The sequence below is a fragment of the Amphiura filiformis genome, chromosome 10, assembly GCF_039555335.1.
Source record: "Amphiura filiformis chromosome 10, Afil_fr2py, whole genome shotgun sequence".
Classification (NCBI taxonomy): Eukaryota; Metazoa; Echinodermata; class Ophiuroidea; order Amphilepidida; family Amphiuridae; genus Amphiura; species Amphiura filiformis.
Genome location: NC_092637.1, coordinates 43,154,493 through 43,176,036, shown reverse-complemented (window position 1 = coordinate 43,176,036; position 21,544 = coordinate 43,154,493). Strand labels below are relative to the sequence as shown.

Here is a 21,544-nt window from a genome sequence, read left to right as displayed (position 1 = left end):
TTTTATAATTTTACCATTGATTTGTTAGGAAAATGAAACGTTTTTTTGGTATCTTTTGTAGAAGTGCATATGAAATTTCAATTCCTCAAGTTTGTGTTAAAATGTTTAATTCAATATGAAGAATAACATGATTATTTAAAAAAAAGTTTTTTCTCTGCCTTACTACGTCGTGTGCTTGATTTACTTGACTTGTTTAGATCACAAATATTTGAATATTTATAAGTTAATGAACGCATATTACTTATTGGGAGAGAAATTGGACAAAATAATGCATGCGCGCTGATGTTGATGCATCTAATGCACGAGCCCCGAGTGCATCAGACGCATCAGCGCAAGTGCATTATTTTGTCTAATTTCGAGCAATATAATAAAGTTGATTAATCCATTTCATACACGAGAAGAACAAAAACATGTGATTTTTACTTTTTTTATATAACAAATTATCACTAAAAATGTTGGAAAATAGAACCAAATTTAAATGCATCAACCTGCCCGAAAAATGAATCAATCCTATGATACACGTGAAACACTGCGCGTAGTACGCGGAGTGTACAATATGCACAATGCATGTTTCCTACTTTTCTAACAGCTTTTCTGATTGGCTGCTTTGATATAGGAGTGTATGAATGTATGATTTCTGTCCAATTTTGACCTAACTTGGTCACAACCATCATTGACCAGGACCATACATATCACCTGACTTTTAATGGGTAAAGATTACAGAGGGGTCAAATAGGCCAAAAATGTGATTTCATCTGATAGGGTGCGCACAGAATTGGGGTCAAAGGTCATTGAGGGGGAAATCTTACAATTGCATTATCTGGATATCTGTTAGGGGTATGGGGCTCAAACTCAGTGACAACAAATCCCATGACCAGAGGAACATGTTGCAGGGGTCAGGTCAAAGGTCATGCAGACGTCAAATGTTAGAAATGCATTTTCTGTACATCTGTAACAGATACTGGCCTCAAACTTGGAACACTTTGCAGGGGTCAGGTCAAAAGTTATCTTTGGTCAAATCTTAGAATTTCATTTTCTGGACATCTGTAATAGGTACTCGGTGATAAAAAAAACCTCATGACCCGGGAAACATGGAACATCATGCAGGGGTCAGGTCAAATGTCATCTGGGGTCATATCTTAGAAGTATGATTTGTGAAAATCCAGTCAAATATGACAGTTATTTTAAATTGCTTTAATTTTTCAGACATTTTGATCCGGTAATACAACTGTTTTTTCCTATAGGTCTACTGCGCCAAAAAGAATCCTGACTTAGCTGGGGGGCTACTGTAATAACACCCCCACACTAGGTCCTGTTTTGCTATCGGATTCTACTTTCTTCTTCCTGACAAAAAACTAAACATTTTTTGCTCTAGCTAGCTCAGACATACTTTGACTGATTTTGATATAAAATTGGATGGATTGAGCATGATACACAAAGATATTGGTCGAGCTGTGAGTTTTAAAAGATATCGTGCGAGGCGATAGCCGAGCACGATATCTTTTAAACTCACAGCGAGACCAATATCTTGTGTATCGTGCGAAAGGATCCATTCAATTTTATCATTATTATCTTTGAGAATCTGTTTTTGGTCAAAATGTGATTTTTGTCAAAAAGTGATTTTTAGTCAAAAAGTGATTTTTGGTCAAAAAGTGATTTTTGGTCAAAAAGTGATTTTTGGTCAAAAAGTGATTTTTGGTCAAAAAGTGATTTTTGGTCAAAATGTGATTTTGGTCAAAAAAGTGATTTTTGGTCAAAAAGTGATTTTTGGTCAAAATGTGATTTTTGGTCAAAATGTGATTTTTGGTCAAAAAGTTATTTTTGGTCAAAAATGTGATTTTTGGTAAAAAATTTGATTTTTGGTCAAAAATGTGTGATTTTCGGTCAAAAATGTGATTTTCGGTCAAAAATGTGATTTTCGGTCAAAAATTTGATTTTCGGTCAAAAATGTGATTTTCGGTCAAAAATGTGATTTTCGGTCAAAAATTTGATTTTTGGTCAAAAATGTGATTTTTGGTCAAAAATGTAAAATCGATTATATTCTGTAACCGCCTAAAAGTGGGGTCGTTAAACGGTGTTACGATATCTATACACTACATGTATGGTGATCGTGGACTGCAAGCTGATGCAGAGAGCTCCGTGTTCAGGTGAAATTGGTCGCCAATATCCAGAATAATTGGTTTTTAAAAATGTGTATAAAGTATAGGATGGCAGATTCTCAAAGCATAATAATGACCTAACTTGGTCACAACCAGCATTGACCAGTTTGGTAAAAATGCTTCTTCTCTTACATAAAACAACCTGACGTCACTGGCACATAAGCATCAGCTAATATCCAGTGCCCATATGGTGCACACAGAATTGGGGTCAAAGGTCATTTAGGGGGCATTTCCGGTATATAGCCAAATACCTTCAAAATCCTTCTGCCACATATTACATAGCACAATGACGTCACTTGCACATATGCATCGGCTATACCCAGTGCCTATAGCTTGCACACAAAATTGGAATCAAAGGTAGTACACAAAATCGGGGTCAAAGGACACTAAGGGGTAAACTCTTACAATCGCATTATCTAGAGATCTGTTAGGTGTATGGGGCTCAAACTAAGTAACAAGAAATCTCATGACCAGGGGAACATTTTGCAGGGGTAAGGTCAAAGGTCATGCAGAGGTCAAATCTTAGAAATGCATTTATTGGACATCTCGTTATGAATTCGGCAGACGGCCGAATCCGGATTCGGCTTTTGGTAAATTAATTTTTGGCATGCATTACTTTTAAATTAGAGAACAAGGGATCAATGCTTTACCTATAGAGGGCGGCATATCGATTTTTTAACGGTTATCGTCTTTGACCGTACTGTGAGTCACCGTTAGCTAACCCTGTATGCCGCCCTCTTTTGAATACTTATCATCTGATCTCCGTTAAAAAATTGACATGCTGCCCTCTATCATGTATAGCATTGATCCCTTATTCTCAAATTCAAAAGTAATGAATGCGTAAAATGAATTTACCAAAAGCCGAATCCGGATTCGGCCGTCTGCCGAATTCATAACGATCTGTAAGGTGTACGGGGCTCAAACTGGATGACAACAAACTTCATAACCCGGGGAACATTATGGAACATCATGCAGGGGTCAGGTCAAATATCATCTGGGGTCATATCTTAGAATGTATTATCTGTACCCTTCTATGGGTTTTAAGACTATACCGAAAAGAATAACATTGGTGAAAATCCTGTCAAATTTGACAATTATTTTTAATTGCTTTAATTTTTCAGAAATTCTGATCCAGCCATACAACTGTGCCTTTGAAACTACAACTCAGATAGGATTGTGGTCTTGCTTGCTGCTTCACTGTTTGACTTCCATGACTGATTTTGAGGTGCGCAAAGATATTTGAACTACGTGACATACATATTTAAATGTTGTTGGATTCTTTTGCATATTGCAAACATCTGCACGTATAGTGACAATGAAACTTTTGAAACCATTTTGTTGTATATTTTGTGGAATTAACCATAATTCTTTAGATAAATTGAAATCACATGTTAGTAGACATCTAATTAAATATGTGCGGGCTCATAGACGGAAAAGGTATGTGTTTTGTAAGACAAGCTTGTCAACAAATGGTCAGAAGTGTTTCACTAATAAAACCAATCTCACCTCCGACGTCAGTACGCACACCAAAGAGAAACGCTTTCAATGTGAGTACTGCCACAAGACCTTTTCTCTGGTAAAAACGCTGAAAGATCACAAAAAGCTTCACACTGAAGAGAATCCCTATCAGTGTAAGTATTGTCAGAAATGCTTTACATTGAGACAAAACCTTAACAGCCATATTAAAAGACACAGCAAAACTCACACCAACAAGAAACTATATCAGTGCGAATACTGTCAGAAGGGGTATTCTTCCCAATATACTCTTAAAATCCACAGAAGATTCCACACCAAAGAGAAACCCTATCAGTGTAAGTACTGTCAAAAATGTTATGCTGATAAAAACGGCCTCACCTGCCACGTCAGTACACACACCAAAGAGAGACGCTTTCAGTGCGAATACTGTCAGAAAAGTTTTTTTGGAAAAAGTCAACTTAAAATTCATATCAGAAAACACACTAAAGAGAAACCCTATCAGTGTGAGTACTGTCAGAAATGTTTTGCTGATAACAGCGGCCTCACCAGACACGTCAGTACACACACCAAAGAGACGCGCTTTCAGTGTGAATACTGTCAGAAGAGTTTTTATAGAAAAGGTAAACTAAAAATTCATATCAGAACACACACTAAAGAGAAACCCTATCAGTGTGAGTACTGTCAGAAATGTTTTGCTGATAAAAGCGGCCTCACCTACCACGTCAGTACACACACCAAAGAGAAGCGCTTTCAATGTGAATACTGTCAGAAGAGGTTTTATAGAAAAAGTCAACTTAAAATTCATATCAGAACACACACTAAAGAGAAACCCTATCAGTGTGAGTACTGTCAGAAATGTTTTGCTGATAAAAGCGGCCTCACCTACCACGTCAGTACACACACCAAAGAGAAACGCTTTCAGTGTGAATACTGTCAGAAGAGTTTTTATAGAAAAAGTAAACTAAAAATTCATATCAGAACACACACTAAAGAGAAGCCATATCAGTGTGAGTACTGTCAGAAATGTTTTGCTCAAAAAGGCAACCTCACCTCCCACGTTATTACACACAGCAAAGAGAAACCATATCAGTGTGAATACTGTCAGAAGGGTTATTCTACTGCTTATAATCTTAAAACCCACAAACGAATTCACACTAAAGAGAAACCACATCAGTGTGAGTACTGTCAGAAATGTTATGCTGCTAAATCCGGCCTCGCCTACCATATGAGAACACACCAAAGAGTAACCACATCAGTGTGATATGCATGAGTACTGTCAGAAATGTTTTGCTGATACCATCGCCCACCACGTCGGTACATATTGTACAGGTATCAACGAGAAACACTATCAGTGCGAGTATTCAGGGCCGGATTTACCTTTTGGCCAGATGGGCCCGGGCCCAGGGTCTCCAATATTTTCGGCTTCCAAAATTGCCATATGCATCTTCCTTTTTTCCGAAAAACAACATGTTTTGAGTCAAAATAGTGTTACATTGCACAATTTTGCAAGCTTCGAACGCACTGCCCCCTTTGCAACGTGTATAGCAAAATTCGCCTTATTTTTTGGCTAATATATGCTAATTTGTTTTGCACGCAAATTGTCTTATAAGCAAAAGGAACAATAGATCACCTTTTGGTTTTCGGCAAAAAGCATGCACATTCAGTAGTTAATTTGCATTTTTTTTATATGGAAGTCTACTTTAAAATGTATAAATAAAATCATACACGTGACAAATTATCACAAGATCTGATTGGCATATGATAGGGAATCCTGGTCAATGGAAGGATATCTAGTTGCACAAATGCTTAGCAATGGGTGGATTAGGTGGTTAAAGGTCATTTTTAAGTAATTCGGGGTCATCTGGGGTCAAATCACTTGTTTATCGCAGGTGTATAAAGTGTGAACGACTGGAAGTTAATTTGGGGGTAATCCGGAGTCATACAAATCGCCATTGATAGATGGTTGCATGTGCATGAAATTTGATGGGAATGACCACAAAATCAATACAAAATTTTATGTCAATGTCATTTTGGGGTCATCCGTGATCATATCGCAAAAAAATGTCAAGGTCATGCGGTGGTCATTTTGGGTCAAATTGCTATAGAGTGTTACATGCTTATGGAATTTGGTATGAACAATCACCGAAGCAAGAAAACTTATTTTCCATCCGATGACACTTCAACCCAGCTAATGATTATAATTGCTTCATAATGTTACCATTGACTCGTTAGCAAAATGAAACCGTATTTTGGTATCTTTCACAGAAGTGTGCACTAAATTTTAATTACCCATAGACGTATAAAAAGTAACACTGCTGTTATTTCCAAACTGATTCCTGTTTCATGTAGAATAAGGGACCGTTCACAAACACTTGTTAGGGGGGTCTGATGCAAAAAATGTCATCGTGAAAATTTGTAGGCCCCCCTTTTCAGACCGCAAAAATTCCAGCCCCCCCCCCCCTTTGACATGAAAATTATGGGTCAACCCCATAGAAAAGCATATAAACTCTATTTTCCGAGGACTTTTTCACCCCCCCCCCTTTGGAGGGTCAAAAATTTAAGGGCCCCTTTTTGCATCAGGCCCCCCTAACAAGTGTTTGTGAACGGTCCATAAGATGATAATAAAAATATCGCAAGTTTTGTCTCTGCCTAATGCCTATAGATATGAGTCTGATTTAGGCCTACTTGTAATCACAAATAGTAGGATATTCATTTTGAAAATGAACTGCAATCTTATTGGTTCTTAGCCATGCTGTATGACACGATATAACACTGTTTAGCTCGTATACGTCGACTTGATAATTATGCTTACGCGCTAGTCAAAGACGCATACCCCAGAGATGCCACATTTCCTACTTTTGTCTGAATTTCTACTTTTAAAAGTGAACATTTCCGCACTTTTATATATTTTCAGCCCGTTTTGGGACTTATTATTCTAAATTAACATGCTATTTCAGGTTTTTCAGACTTTTTGAGTGGTACTTAGTGGCATCTCTGATACCCAGCAAACACAAAAAATGTTATTAAACGTGTATTTGAAACCAGGCCCGTAGCCAGGATTTATTTTGGGGGGTGCTGATTTTGAAAAAAGTGGACCTTTTTTCAAAATTTGGACCTTGTTGGACTGGTGGGGGCGGATTTGGACATTTTTGGACCAAAAAGGCATAAAAAACTTTTGGGGTCATTGGCATTTTTTTTGGGCATTTTTGGACCAAAAAGGCATAAAAAACTTTTGGGGTCATTGGCATTTTGGGGTCATTGGCCCCCTGGCTACAGGCTTGTTTGAAACGTTTTAATAACTTGTCGGGTTATATAAAGATCATTATTAGATTTTTAAAATGTTAGTGTAAAATATTTTGGGCAAACATTTTAGCAAAATATTTTGTCAACTGTAATAAGATTCTGTTTTGCCTCACGTTTTTATGTTTGTTATTAAAACGTTTTTATACCCTTGTATAATCCGACACTTAAACCTTTTCTGTACGTTGTGTGTGCTGGGTAGCAACAACAGGTCTGATCGACGTAAAACCCTTGTCAAATATATAGGATCTTATTTGATTAAAATTTGGTATACTTAATTATGAGTTGTGTTTTTTAGTGCAGGTTTGACGATCACGTGACAATTCGAATCATCATATCGAAATATCACGTGCTCTGTAAAAATATCAATATCGATATCGATACTATTCGTCAATTCAGCCCCAAACCAAATCGCCCACATGCCAATTCGAACCCTGTATATTGATGTACAAAAAAGTTGGCCAAATTTAACTATTTCGTGATTTTCTCCATAACCGTTGTTTTTACACCAAATCTGTATATTTAGATGAATTGATGTCTTGCATTCGGTCACAAACCAATTCGTTGTACTTTGTGCAATAACCATCTATCTTTTAAACCAAATATCCTAAAGAGTCGTGCGATGTCGAACTTTTCCTCTGGTCATAAAGAACAAAACAAGTCAGCGTTCGCGTATCTGTACGTAGCCGCAGTTTGTGGCCCTCACAACACGGGCTTCCAGTCCTAGGAAATGGAATATTACCGATAAATATATAGAGATGGCAAAATCAGTAAACCACTTTAAGTTACAAATAAAGAAAAGTCTAATAAAAAATTACATCTAATATTTAGGATTATTTAATGACCTCACCCATCCCCCCCCCCATCTCCACTCCAACTATCAATTTCTTGTGTGGACTGTGGAATATCTATATGAAATGTTATAAATATTTATATTGGAGTCTTTCTTTGCATTTTCTTCTCCTCTTTCTTTTTTCTTTTATTTGTTAACTTTGTGTAATTGTATGTTGTAACTTAACACAGTGTAAGGGGGTGCTCGCTTCAGGCCTTTGGGCCTTTTGAGCATCTCCTCATTCAAATGTTGTGTCTTTTATATTTTGTATGTTGATTTGAATGAAAATAAAATGATGATGTATGATGATGATGATGTACATCATTTCCTATATAGAGTCGTGAGATATGTCAAACTTTTCCCTTGGTCATAAGGAACAAAAAAGTCAGTGGTCGCATATCTGTAGGATCATTGGTTTAAAATAAGATATATTCACTTTTTTTTATATTTTTAACCAAATATCCTAGAGAGTCGTGCCATATGTCAAATTTTTCCTCTGGTCATAAGGGAAAAAAAGTCAGTGGTCGCATATCTGTAGGATCATCGGTTAATGAGATAGTCACTTTTTTGTACGTTGTGCACTTAACCCTCTTTTTTTTACTTCTGGATATCGTTTGGAGTCAAATGATTTTTCATTTTAAAGCTTATGATATATTTTCTAAACACGAAATAAAACAAAATTGACCGCGAGCCGACTTTACAGCTGTTTCGAGATGGACGGTCACATATATTCATTAACATATTAAATCGTTTATCCCTTTTGATCAATATCGAATTGGTTTGTGGCTGACTTAGCTTGGGGCCAAATGCATGAATTGGCATATGGCCAAGTCAACTGTGGACGAATTGATTTGGCCGAATCCACCTGCTTCCATGCTGACCAGGAAGTGCCGAAAAATTACGTACTTTTACAAGGCAAAAAGCAACTTTTCTAGGCATTGTTGACATGGTGCTTTCGCCCAAAAAGGTTTCCTACTATAAAGACCTAGCTTTTGAGATGGTTTGTATGTTTGAAGGTGCAAAATTAACAATAAGCTTAAAATCATGGCCCGGTTTACCGCCGAGTTTTGCAAGTCTTGATAATATCGACATAAGTCTTGATAGTAATACGCTGTTTTACTTAGCCTATATCTGGTGGCAGCAGCATTTTCCTACAGTCACGTGATAATGGCGCCGGCGGATAATACACGGGGGGAACTGACGGTGTCCACATCTTTTTTTTTTCTTTCTTTCTTTCTTTTTCAGTTTTTGTATTTTATCAGTACTTGGAGCTGGTGGGGAGAGAAAGCATTAAAATACATTCAGGAAAAAATACAACTTGAACCAAAGATGAAGGCTCCATTTCAAAATCAAAATTAAAAAAAAAACACACACACAGACAATGAGCAGGTTCAAAGACCCACAGAAGGAAGATGACAAAACAGAGTCCTGACCCTATCCGAATCCCATTTTGACCTTTACACAAATAAACCACCAGCCCCTTCTTCATCACATACAATATTTTTATAAAAACATCCAGCATGTCCAGTGTTAATTAAACAAAAATCTTTTTGTATTGCGCTGGTATAGGAGTTGCAAAAAAAAACACACAAATGTTTCCTTAAGAATGGGAAAAATTAGGTAAAGATATTTATTGACAAACATGGTACATTTGATCATTTATGAAAAATGAAATTTTGCGAATTTTAGAGAAAAAACAGGGGCATTCGATAAGAGGTCTGAGGAATGTCTTTCAAATTCTTGAAAAGGTTTTTTTTGTTGTCTTTTGTCTTTTTCTTTCATCAGTAAAACAAAATTGAAGGGTCATTCGGTGTGTGGAGTTGAGATTTGGGGTTCAATCAGTCGTATATTTCATGTGGCACAAATCTATTTGAGGAAGCCTGGTTTAGATATATCATGCAAGCGCAGCTAGCAAGAAATTTTAAATATTTAAACATTTCTGTACTAAGAGTAAGTACCCCTCAGGGCGTCTTTAAAGTACGTACGACAGCATTTTCAATGAGTGCACGCGATTTGAAGCTATTTTGTATGTGCACTCAGGGGCGGCGCCACAGGGGGAGGCAATTGCCCCCCCTATGATTTTCCAAAAAGAGGTAAAAGGAAGGAGAAAGAGAAGAAGGAGAGAAAAGGGAGGGGAGAAAAAGAGAGAGGGAGAAGAAGAAAAGAAGCCATTCCCCTCCTTGTCCATGGTTAGAAGGAGGAACCTCCCCCCTTCGGACATCTTGCCCCTTGTGGAATGCTGACCTATGCGGTTTTAAAGTTGTTGGTTTTTATATTTTGGGCCCATTTTCGGCAAATTTTCCCCCATAAAAGTCACATGGCCTCTCTTGCATTCTCCCAACTACTTTCGCTCGCTACACTCGTGAATGGGCAAATGTTGTCCTTTTCTGGCTAAAAAAGCATAAAAAACTTCTTTTTTTTCGCTCGCTACGCTCGCAAAGTGGACCTTTTCAGCTTTTAGTGATTAGGGGGCGACTACCTCCGTCTATGCACTTGATTGCGGCTTTCAATTTGAAATATTTCCAACCTCAAGACGGGTAGGCCTACCCCCATTCATATCATTTTATCGTGCAAATTTATATAAAAAAAACCCGGCATATTTACAATGCAACTGACTTAACATACCCCGCTTTGCGACCAGAAGCGTAGATCTGACCCGGGTGTGGGGTATAAATCCCCCCAATATTTTGATAGGGTATGGTCCATACAATCATTCCCCAATGTTGACGCCTGTATGTGAGTTTCTGTCCAAAGTAATCTCATATTTGGCCATTTTAGCCTAAAAAGTGCCAAATTTTTCACGCTTCGCGCGACTTTATTTAACGTTTCCACCATATTTCACTTCGTGCAAATTTGTACCATGAACTTATTTTGTTGCCAAAAGGTGCTGGATTTACTAATTGAGTAGGTCCATGCCTAAAACCAGCGGGCTGAAAGTCGGGCCCGTGAATGAAATCCATAAAAATATGCGGTTGGAAAATAAATAAATAACCCTAGAATGGGTGAAAATGGTGCATCAAATGGCTTCATTTGTGCTTTCATTTTGAAATTTTTCTAAATTCTGAGGGGGGCACATCCCCCCTCAGACACCCCCCTGCGTCGCGCAAGCGCGACGGGCAGCGCTGTCGCGCTACATACAAAATTTCCAAAATTGTTTTGCCCCCCCTATCAAAATACCCTGGCGCCGCCCCTGTGCACTGACGTCACGACTCACGACCCAGCCAATCCCTCATTTCAAATCATAAGTTTTGGTTTCTCTTTTGTTCAGAAACCAAAAATCAAGGGATTAAAAAGTAGAGCAGATCTGGTCTGCAATCATAACACTATTATGCTGGGAGGACACAGTACAGGGTATATAACCATAAGTAGGCCTATACAAGTCCATAGCCTATTGTGCTAACATAATTATTATCCCGGGATTATTATCATGATTATCGGAATTCTCCGCTGACGACAGTTGATGCTGTCGAAGGTGGCATATATTACACCCGAGTTCTAGGCCTAGAAATCATATACATGCGCGTATATAGAGGGGTGGGGTGGGGTGATGGCTTTGTTTGTTGTATGAAACATAAACGATGCATGAAGATGATTTGATTACCCGGTAAGCACAACCCATACCTCTTACCTAGGCTCCCCCACCTATATAACCTCCTCTCCCATAAGTGTCTCCTTCTTCCGCATCCTAGCCTCCCCTTCATTTGATATCTACTCTATCTCGAGTGCTCCTCCCCCTTCCCTTTTCACTTTCAATGCTCTCCCATCTGTTTCTCTTTGTCCTTACCCCACCTCCCACACACATACCCCCCCCCCACTCACCACCACCCCACGCCCCCCCCCCCCCACCCCCCACACACACGCACACGCACATGTCTCTATTTTTCTAATTGTTTTTCCAGTAAAAATTGCTTCAATAAAAGTCAGTAGCTTATATTGGAAGTCATATAATGGCCTTCCATCGATTCTGGTACATGGGATTAATGATATGAAACGATTTTGTTTATAACACATATCAGGGGCTATTTTAACGTGCCTCCTGGCACGTTTGTGCAGTGAGATTAAAATTCCGTGCAGTGAGAATTAAAAATCCGTGCTTAAAATATTTCTATGCAATTTGACCAACTTAAGGGGGTACTACACCCCTGTGGTAAAATTGTGACTGTTTTTACATTTTTCTCCAAAAATAATAAGACACTGGTAACAAAAGGTATGTATATTATTGGGGCAAGGAATCCAATTACTACACTGAAATTTCAGTGACTCAAGACAAGCGGTTCAGTCAGTATATATGATAGAAAACGAATCGCTTGTCTTGGGTCATTGAAATTCCAGTGTAGTAATTGAATTCATTGCCCGTATAATATACATAACTTTTGTTACCAGTGTGTTATTAGTTTTTGAGAAAAATGCAAAAATAGACACAAATGTATCGAGGGGTGTAGTACCCCCTTAATAGGGATGCTTTAATATATAGCACCAAGAGCGTATTAGCATGGTCACTTTCAGGTAAAATTTCACAATTTTCACGCTGCGCGCACTTAACATTTCATCACCCCTTCCCTCATAAGACTTTTCAAAGGGCCTCGTGCATATTAAACACACAGTTTGCGAACTGCTTGCATCGTCACCCCACGCTTTGCTCACAACTGTGTTTAAAACCTGAACAAGATCTTTCCAACGTGCGTGTTATAAACGGCTGGTGGTGCGGAAACGCTTGGAATTCACAACAAAAAGGCGCAGACGTAGATCCTTTGTTTGTTCCACTTTTAAATCATAGGCCTATATGACCATTTTAGCTTCAATATTTCAATAAAAGAAATTCCCGCGCTATCACCAAACACCTTTCCCCCCAATCCCTTCCCCCAACCCTTTCCCCCATGTCAAAAAGAAATCTATGCCCCGGGCAAAGGAGAGTGAGATTAACCCATTTTTTTAGCTCATTTTAACATTAAAATGTCGTGTTTTTTGTGCGCTTCGCGCAAGTCAGCGAACCAATATCGTAATTTTTACCCCTTTGCAAATGTTTTTTTTTTTATCTCGAACTTCTTCAAAAAATCAGAAATTTTATTTTTAAAAAGGGGACCTTTTTTGGATCTCATATCAACTGGTAAGCGCTCTTTAACAAAGGTCATAGTTTACTGAATTTACAACCGTATGACAAAACATACGAAAACTTTTTGCGCAAGATTGCAATTTAAAGAGAATTGGTCATTGCTCATTCTAATGAGGATAGTATATGGACAATATAAATGTGCTCCTTCATTTAATGACATAAAATTTGAAAAATATTGTAAGGAACACTTGAGGTTTTGATTTTTAAAACCTACATTTTGGTCAAAAAGTGTGCTGGGATAGGTCGTTTTCAACAGATTTACCACATTCGCCTTGCTATAAACATTGAATTGCATTATCTGTTGACCTAATGAGAAAAAGTGTTTTTAAGGGGAAGTGTCAGCTTTCGTTCGATATTTAAAAAAAAATCTGATTGAATGAAGGGAACACTTCAGGTTTTGACAAAAGCCAGTCACAAATTTCTATTTTCCACTAGATCACACACAGCTCTTATGATGCTATGCACTCAACCGTGTAGTAAAACACAGCCTGCGTAGAGTCTAGACTCGCTGTGCTTGGAAATATCTTTGTGCTCGGTGTAAACTGGGGAAACTGTGCGTAGATGCATTTATAAGAGAATCGTTTTTGTATTCAAACCTTTTCATGTTTCCAAATATTTGGACTTTTTTTTACCAACAATGCTTGAAGAACCCAATTTTTTCGCACGCTACGCTCGCAAATGGGCAAATTTCCCTGTTTTGACCAAAAAAGCATAAAAACACTCTTTTTTTGCTCACTACCTTTTTGACCTTTGGTGATTCGGGGGGACGTCCTGCCTCCAAAACCCACTTCCCGCAAGCTCGCCAACGTGCAGTGACATTTTTTGCCTAAAATAGCCCCTGACACCTATACAATTACAATAGTGGCCCCTTTTGTAATGTCGAATGCAAATATTTCGATGGTCTATATTTTTTCACAGCTAAAATAGCCATAGCTTATTCGGTTTTCTAAACCACGTTTTTTCAATGTAAATCGACATGCTCGATTTCTCTCCTCGTGAATATTGCACTGCGAAATCTAAACATTTCTTTTGTATACTTAGATCAGGTAACCAAATGGATTCTTCTTCACACCATTATATAAACTGAAATGAAAACCGAATCTCCTTGATACAAAAGGTAGAAACAACGAAATCAATATCGTGTGTGTCAAGAGGTTAGGCAGGATAATAGGAAACTACGTGACCAAAACCAAAACTAAAACTCAATATTTGAAATGAGTGGAAAATTCATTATGCTTAGAAATATTTATATGCTTTATATCAAATTAAAGTTTCCTATGGAGTAATTTGAAATAAATAATGTATAGTAAACCTACTTTTAGCATCAGATGTGCTTTTTAGTTGCTTCTAAAACGCCCGACTGATTTGCTGTGAATCGCATTCCGAAATATTGACGCTAATTGTTTACTGACATGCCAGTATCCAGGACTTTTTCGGAGGGAGTGTGGAAAAGGCATGTTTCAAGGGGACAACATGTCACAGCGGAAGCATGCAAAATAAAGTACACTCTCAAAAAATAATGATAAATGTATAAAGATATCTGTTTTAGATGTATTGTGATTTGTGTCAAATATTATTTCAAACTAATTTTGCTTTAATTTTTCAGATAGTTTATCCCAGTGGAATACAACTGCTTTTGAAACTACATGTTCTAAGAGGACTTACGCACAACTCAGTGATGATTGTGGTCTTGCTTGCTGCTCCACTGTTTGACTTCCATGACTGATTTTGAGGTGCGCAAAGATATTTGAACTACATGACATATTTAAATGTTAATTGTTGGATTCTTTTGCATATTGCAAACATACACATACAGTGAGTGACAATGAAACTTTTGAAACCATTTTGTTGTATATTTTGTGGAATGAACCATTATTCGTTAGATAAATTGAAAACACATGTTAGTAGACATTTAATTAAATACGTGCGGGCTCATAGTCGGAAACGGTGTGTGTTTTGTAAGACAAGCTTGTCAAAAAATGGTAGGCTGCATAGATACTTGATCAACCACAGCCAACTATCAGACAAATGTAAAAATTGTTTGGTACGTTTTTCAAATGTTAGCAACAAATGTTTGTGCACTTCTAGCGGTGTGAAAGTGGACAACAAAAGTGACATTAAACAGAACTCTTATCAGTGTGAGTACTGTCAGAAGTGTTTTGCACACAAAACCAATCTCACATCCGACGTCAGTACACACACCAAAGAGAAACGCTTTCAATGTGAGTACTGCCAGAAGACCTTTTCTCGGGGACAAACGCTGGAAGATCACAAAAAGCTTCACACGGAAGAAAACCCCTATCAGTGTGAGTATTGTCAGAAATGCTTTACATTGAGAAAAAATCTTAATAGCCATATTAAAAGACACAGCAAAACTCACACCAACAAGAAACTATATCAGTGCGAATATTGTCAGAAGAGTTATTCTTCTCCTTATACTCTAAAAATCCACAAAAGAATTCACACCAACGAAAAACCACATCAGTGCGAATACTGCCAGAAAAGTTATTCTTCATCGCATTATCTTAAAGTCCACAGAAGAATTCACACCAAAGATAAACCCTATAAGTGTGAGTACTGTCAGAAATGTTTTGCTGATAAAGGTGGCCTCACCTACCACGTCAGTACACATACTAAAGAGAGACACTATAAGTGTGAATACTGCCAGAAGAGTTTTGTTCGTAAAGGTGACCTTAACAGGCATATCAGAACACACACCAAAGAGAAACCTCATCATCAAGCTCACACCAAAGAGAAACCGCATCAGTGTGAGTACTGTCAGAAATGTTATGCTAATAAAAACGGCCTCGCCTACCACGTCAGTACACACACCAAAGAGAAACGCTTTCAGTGTGAATACTGCCAAAAGAGTTTTTTTGGAAAAAATCAACTTACAGTTCATATCAGAACACACACTAAAGAGAAACCCTATCAGTGTGAGTACTGTCAGAAATGTTTTGCTCAAAAAATCAACCTCACCTTCCACGTCAGTACACACACCAAAGAGAGCCATATCAAAAGACACAGTAAAACGCACACCAACGAGGTACTATATCAGTGCGATTACTGTCGGAAGGGTTATTCTTCTGCTTATAGTCTTAAAACCCACAAAAGAATTCACACTAAAGAGAAACCATATCAGTGTGATTACTGTCAGAAATGCTTTACTCTGAAAAAGAGCCGAGACAGACACATCCAAACTCACACCAAAGAGAAACCACATCAGTGTGAGTATTGTCATAAGTGTTATGCTGATAAAACCTACCTCGCCTACCACGTGAGAACACACCTAAGAGTAATCACATCAGTGTGAGTACTGTCATAAATGTTTTGCTGATAAAAGCAACCTCGCCTACCACGTCGGAACATTGTACACGTCTTCATGATATCAATATCAAGTATATGTATACAAAGCATGAGTGGCATATTAGCAGACATATCAAGTGGCAACATTTTGGGGTCATCTGGTGTTAAGGGGCTGTGCAATAAATATGAGCCTCCCCCCGGGGTAAAATTTCCAAACGGCTCGCCAAAATTGCTTCCCCCTCGGCCCGCCAAAAATCGCTTCCCCCCCTCTCAGCCCGGCAAAAAACATTTCCCCCCCCCCCCCCTCTTGCACATGGCAAATTTTTGGGATCCCAATTTGCAAACTTTAAACGGTCTACATGTTGAGAGCGCAGTGAGCAGGAAAATTTGCATATTTAAGCGGTTCCGTACGGTTTTCCTAAGCCTTTTTAGAGCGTTTTATTCAAAAGGCTTGCCAAACATCGCTTGCCCCCCCTTATTGCACAGCCCCTAAATCAATAGATTATCGCAGGCTTGTAAAATTTAGTGTGAACGACCATTGTCCCAGACAAACCCCCTAAAGGTAAATTTGGGGTCATCCGGGGTCAATCGCCATAGATGGTAGACTATGCCATAGTCGAATTTTATTAAAAATATGTTATTATTAGTCATGATGAACCCATTTCGTTGAACTCAAATTTATACTGATGTTTATTAAAATTTAAGGATTCAATAGTAAAATGGTCATAAAGAGTTAAAAATATCAGATGATTAGTGACAATAAAAGTAATTGAATGCAACATTATCTTGCATAATTATAATGGCTCACTTCAATACTGAACAATTCTGATTTTGGGGTCTACCCGTTTATTGATAGCGAACCCCGAAAATTCGACTATGGACTTTGAATTGTAAGCAGAACTTTACCCAAAAACACACTGTCAAGCATACTTGTTTATCAGTCCATTAACCACAAGTACTAAGCATGGATGCGCTAGATGGTTGATGAGAGATTAACTTTCGCGTCAACACAAAAGCGCCGCAAATACCACAGACAGTTGTGTACGGTGTAGTTAATGCCCGGGAGTTAATGGTAATGGCGCGGGCCCAGAAGATTTAAACCATAGCGAGATATGGGCGACCAATCACAAGGCAGATCCATTTAAAGATGCATTACATCATGGCCAATTTTAGTTAGGCCAGAAATTGGCCTAACTCTCCATAGAGTCCCGTGTTAAAAATCTTAACCGCAAGGCAAAGTCAGTAGTCCACTTGGGAAGCTAACAAAGAGAGGGAGTAGGGTGACTGAAAAGGTCAGATGTGAAAATCTATCAATTATGCACACATTAATTAAATCAGAGTTTTAAGCTTAAATACAATATCCAGAGTATGCACAATGGGCAAGTGGACTACGGGGTAGTCTACATAGATGGTGCCTGTTCATGAAATTTGTTGGGAACTTCGAGCTCCGAAGCAAATATTCGGGGTCACTGCATGGGTGACTATTCTTCCTTTATTCGCCCCAAAGGGGAGGGAATGACTTATATTTCACTTTTAAGCAATTTATATACAAACAATTCTAATTTTTTTTACGCTTGCGCTGGGATTACTGAATGCGTCTTTAAATGATTGGTATCATTCGTAGAAGTGTACACGAAATTAGAATTAGAAGTAGAAACCTAAGTGTAGAATGGAACATGGTACATGTATATGATGTAATATGTTTGTTGATTCATGTAGAATAAGATGATAATAAATATGAATATCGCAAGTTTTGTCTCTGCCTAGGTGTGTCTGATTTTAAATTTATAGCGCAAAGGCTTCATAACACATGGATCCTTTATCACCATCGTCCAGCCGCACTGTGCAATATTGGAGAAATCCTAGATTCTTTTTTAGGAGATGTAGATCGAGCTTACAACGCTGAATAATTTTTGATATGGGATTAAGGGATCTAGAATGAACGTTTATTGCGTTTCGACAGTATTTTTTGTGGGACATGAGAGCACCTCAGACCTATCGAATTGCATTCTGAATACGAAGCATGTCTTTCTTATATCAAATAATTTTCATTTTTTGAAAATCACAATATAATACAAATTTTATGACAAATTATAAAAATTTATAGCAATATAAAGTTTACTTCGAGTACTGTTAAATATCAAAAACATCAATTTTTAATGATTTGCCATAAAATGTGTATTAAATTGCGAATTTCAAAAAATCAAAATTATTTGATATCAGAATGACATTCTTCGTATTCAGAATGCAATTCGATATGTCTGATGTGCTCCAATGTCCCAAAATAAATACTGTCCAAACGTTCATACCCCTACCCTTAAGTGAAACATTTCAATATGACTTCAGATATTTAGGTTGGTTGACAAATGTACTTTTTATGTGATTTCTACCACAATTTTTATCCGAAAATGTCATTATTACAGAGGATATAACTTCCTCAAGGATCCTCCGTAGTAAAATTTTCTGTTTGTCATGTGCTGGTCGACGGTTACCCCGGTATGTCGGGATGATTTTCGTGTCGGGCATCATTTTTCCTGGGGATTCGAGTAGTGATTTGGATTTTAGTGTGTTGTTTATATCATGCTTTTGTTCATTATATGATATTTATCCTGCTATTATGTTTTCCCGGGTGTTTTTCTTATCAAGTGCAATTGCTTTATAGTGTTTGTAAATGTGTTTACTATAATTTGTATTGGTTGTATCTGCCTATTAGAATGTACTTTTGTAGTTTTTGCATAATGTATTGTAGGTTTAGTTTCTCTGTTCAGCGCATTGAGGCATGGCATAATGCGCTATATAAATTGCTTTATTTATTTATTTATTTATTTATTTAAATATTAATCTTTACGTATCAGTGGGTTTGCCAATACACTGGACATAAATACATGTGACTCTAAGGACAAACCTTCTCTATACGATCCCTCTCTGCCGGCATTTCAAATGATGAAACTCACACACCTCAATAATTGTCTTCAAAACTGTCGCCAAAGAAAGAATTGTTTAAGGTTGGTCTGAACCCTGGAATTATGGACACTTTCGGGCCTCATAACTGCTAAATTGTTGGTCTAAAGTAAATAAAGTATACATATTTAGAATGGCAAAGACTTGATCGTTCATCTGTGAGGTCAAATTTGGACCAAAATGCTCATTTTTGGCCCAAAATCCCAGAAAACTGTTTTTTGGCCCACTTCTTTTCGTACAAAATTCTTGGGCCAAATTTTTTTTATTATTAATTTTTAAAAACTAGATAAAAATATCAAGGAGCCGGTTTTTTTTTCATTTTTTTGAATTTCAACCAACTTTCGTCAAATATTTTAGGTGAAGTAGCCTCTCTACAAAAGTGCATAGCCAATAAACACGCTATAAATTCATAAACAGAAACATTTTGTTCACTTAGTGATAACTTTTATTGAACTTTTTATTTCAAAATCATGCTACTCTTGATTTCACGGATTTATTCTTTACTCTCAGTCATGTCAAATGCAGTTTACTACAGTTTATCCTTCAATAGTTAGTGTGCATGTCCTCCATCACTATTTATAACATCTGTAATATGACGTCGCATGCTCCTGTTCCACTTTCTCCATCACTCACGGTTGTTTGATGTATATAGAAGTGGCTTCATTCTTAAGAAAATGCAAACTATAGATGGCGCTATTTATCATAAATCGTATTTCTTAATTTGCAAGGGGTAGGTAATCAATACTGCCATTTAAACAGATGGAATAGGTGAAACAAAGAACAAAGAAATTTTATAAACATATTTCATCAAAAAAATAAAAGGAATTCTTTTTATTAAAAGCCTGAAAGAGTAATTTCCAGTATCTAAATAGGGCCACCAATCTTGTCATAAATAGATACATTTTATATCCGAAAAAGCTTTAAAAATGCTGTGAAAGTGAATAATGTCGTAAATAAGGGAAATATATCCGAAAAGCTTTAAAAATGCTGTGAAAGTGAATAATGTCGTAAATAAGGTAAATTAAAGTTTAAAATTACTCAAAAGCATCTGTATACATTAGTATGATACGGCTTTAAGCTGTTTAGGCCTTTGGTTGTACATGATGTCTTGTTTGAAATGATCACACCAAACAACCGTGCACTATTTATAACATCTGTAATATGACGTTGCATGCTTCTGTTCCACTTTCTCAAAATACTTATATGCAAATTTTCCTAATCGCTGCGCTCGTATTAAACATATATCTAGACAATTTAAGGTTTGCAAATTGGGATCCAAAAATTTGGCATGTGCAAAGGGGAGGGGGCAAAGATTTGTTGGCCGGCCGAGAAGGGGGCAAGCAATTATTGGCGGACCGAGAGGGCGGGTGAACATCCCATGATCATAGTGATACAGATGCATTTGCACATATGATGCATTACTGAGCTTCATGCTCAAGGACTAATTGCACGCATTGTTATTAAAATGATTAATGAATAATGTAAATTGCACAGAGTTGTCAACGTTTGGACTACGATCAGTTTTAACACCATAACATTTATATCTTAGACAAATCTTCATGCGGGACATTTGGAGAATCTATATAGTAACGCAGTGTCCAGTTGGTATTCCCCATTATGGGTAGGTCACAGTAAGCATGGTAAGGATTTGCACTCCCCGCCTTTTGACTTGTAATGAGTACCGTGGCAGGGAACCTCTATTATTATCGGGAATTGCCTGTCACACATGATCGCACACAAGGTCGTAGGCAATTGGTGGGACCTCATCTGCCCAGAACATATTGACCCAGGTCAGCATACCGCCCGATATGCTTAGTAGCCAAGTCCGTAGAAGAGTGGATCCACACACTATGTACACAAATATACATTTGCCCACATTTTATTATACGATTAATACGAATTTATTAAACATGGTAACAAATATTCTCTAGCAAATCGGTTATATGGTGGAACTGGTAGGCATATTATAAGTTCGGGATATTAAATATAGGGATGACCAATGAACCATCAACTTGATTAGAACACTCCCATAGACATGCAGGGAGCTCAACTGTGCACTGCTTGCACAGACATTTCTAAATTGAGCTCATTCTTTTATTTTTCAGCATTTTCTGTAAAAATTGGAGATGTTAATGCCAATTATGTTTTGTAACTATCCTGCAAATTACAGCATCATAACTTATTTGGTTTTTCTGTAAGTGTGAGTCAAAATTGGTCCATCGCCACAGTGCGCTTAATTGCCAGTGGCCCAGTGCAGCACTGCTCAGAATGGCACAAAATATTCAGATGAAAAAGATCAGGTGAACACCTTGACCTACTGAGCTGTAATTTGGCAGAGTTGTTGTTATTACCTCTATCATACCCTCTGTAAAAAGGAAAAAAAACGGACAAGTAGAT

General features: G+C 37.6%; 1 protein-coding gene across 5 annotated transcripts in view; it reads left to right on the top strand.

The window, feature by feature from the left end:
* LOC140162897 (uncharacterized) overlaps positions 1-16,377 on the top strand; it is a 50,485-nt gene extending 34,108 nt beyond the window's left edge. For 3 of the 5 annotated variants that reach the window (XM_072186204.1, XM_072186203.1, XM_072186205.1), the window contains 2 exons: positions 3,281-3,384; positions 14,487-16,377. In XM_072186204.1, coding sequence (XP_072042305.1) covers positions 14,706-16,193 — 1,488 coding nt within the window. In that variant the 5' untranslated portion in view covers positions 3,281-3,384; positions 14,487-14,705 and the 3' untranslated portion in view covers positions 16,194-16,377. Of the gene's footprint in view, positions 1-3,280; positions 5,855-14,486 lie in introns of those variants that run through there. The other 2 variants (XM_072186207.1, XM_072186206.1) reach the window with 1 other exon arrangement.
* The last annotated feature ends 5,167 nt before the right edge of the window (positions 16,378-21,544 follow it).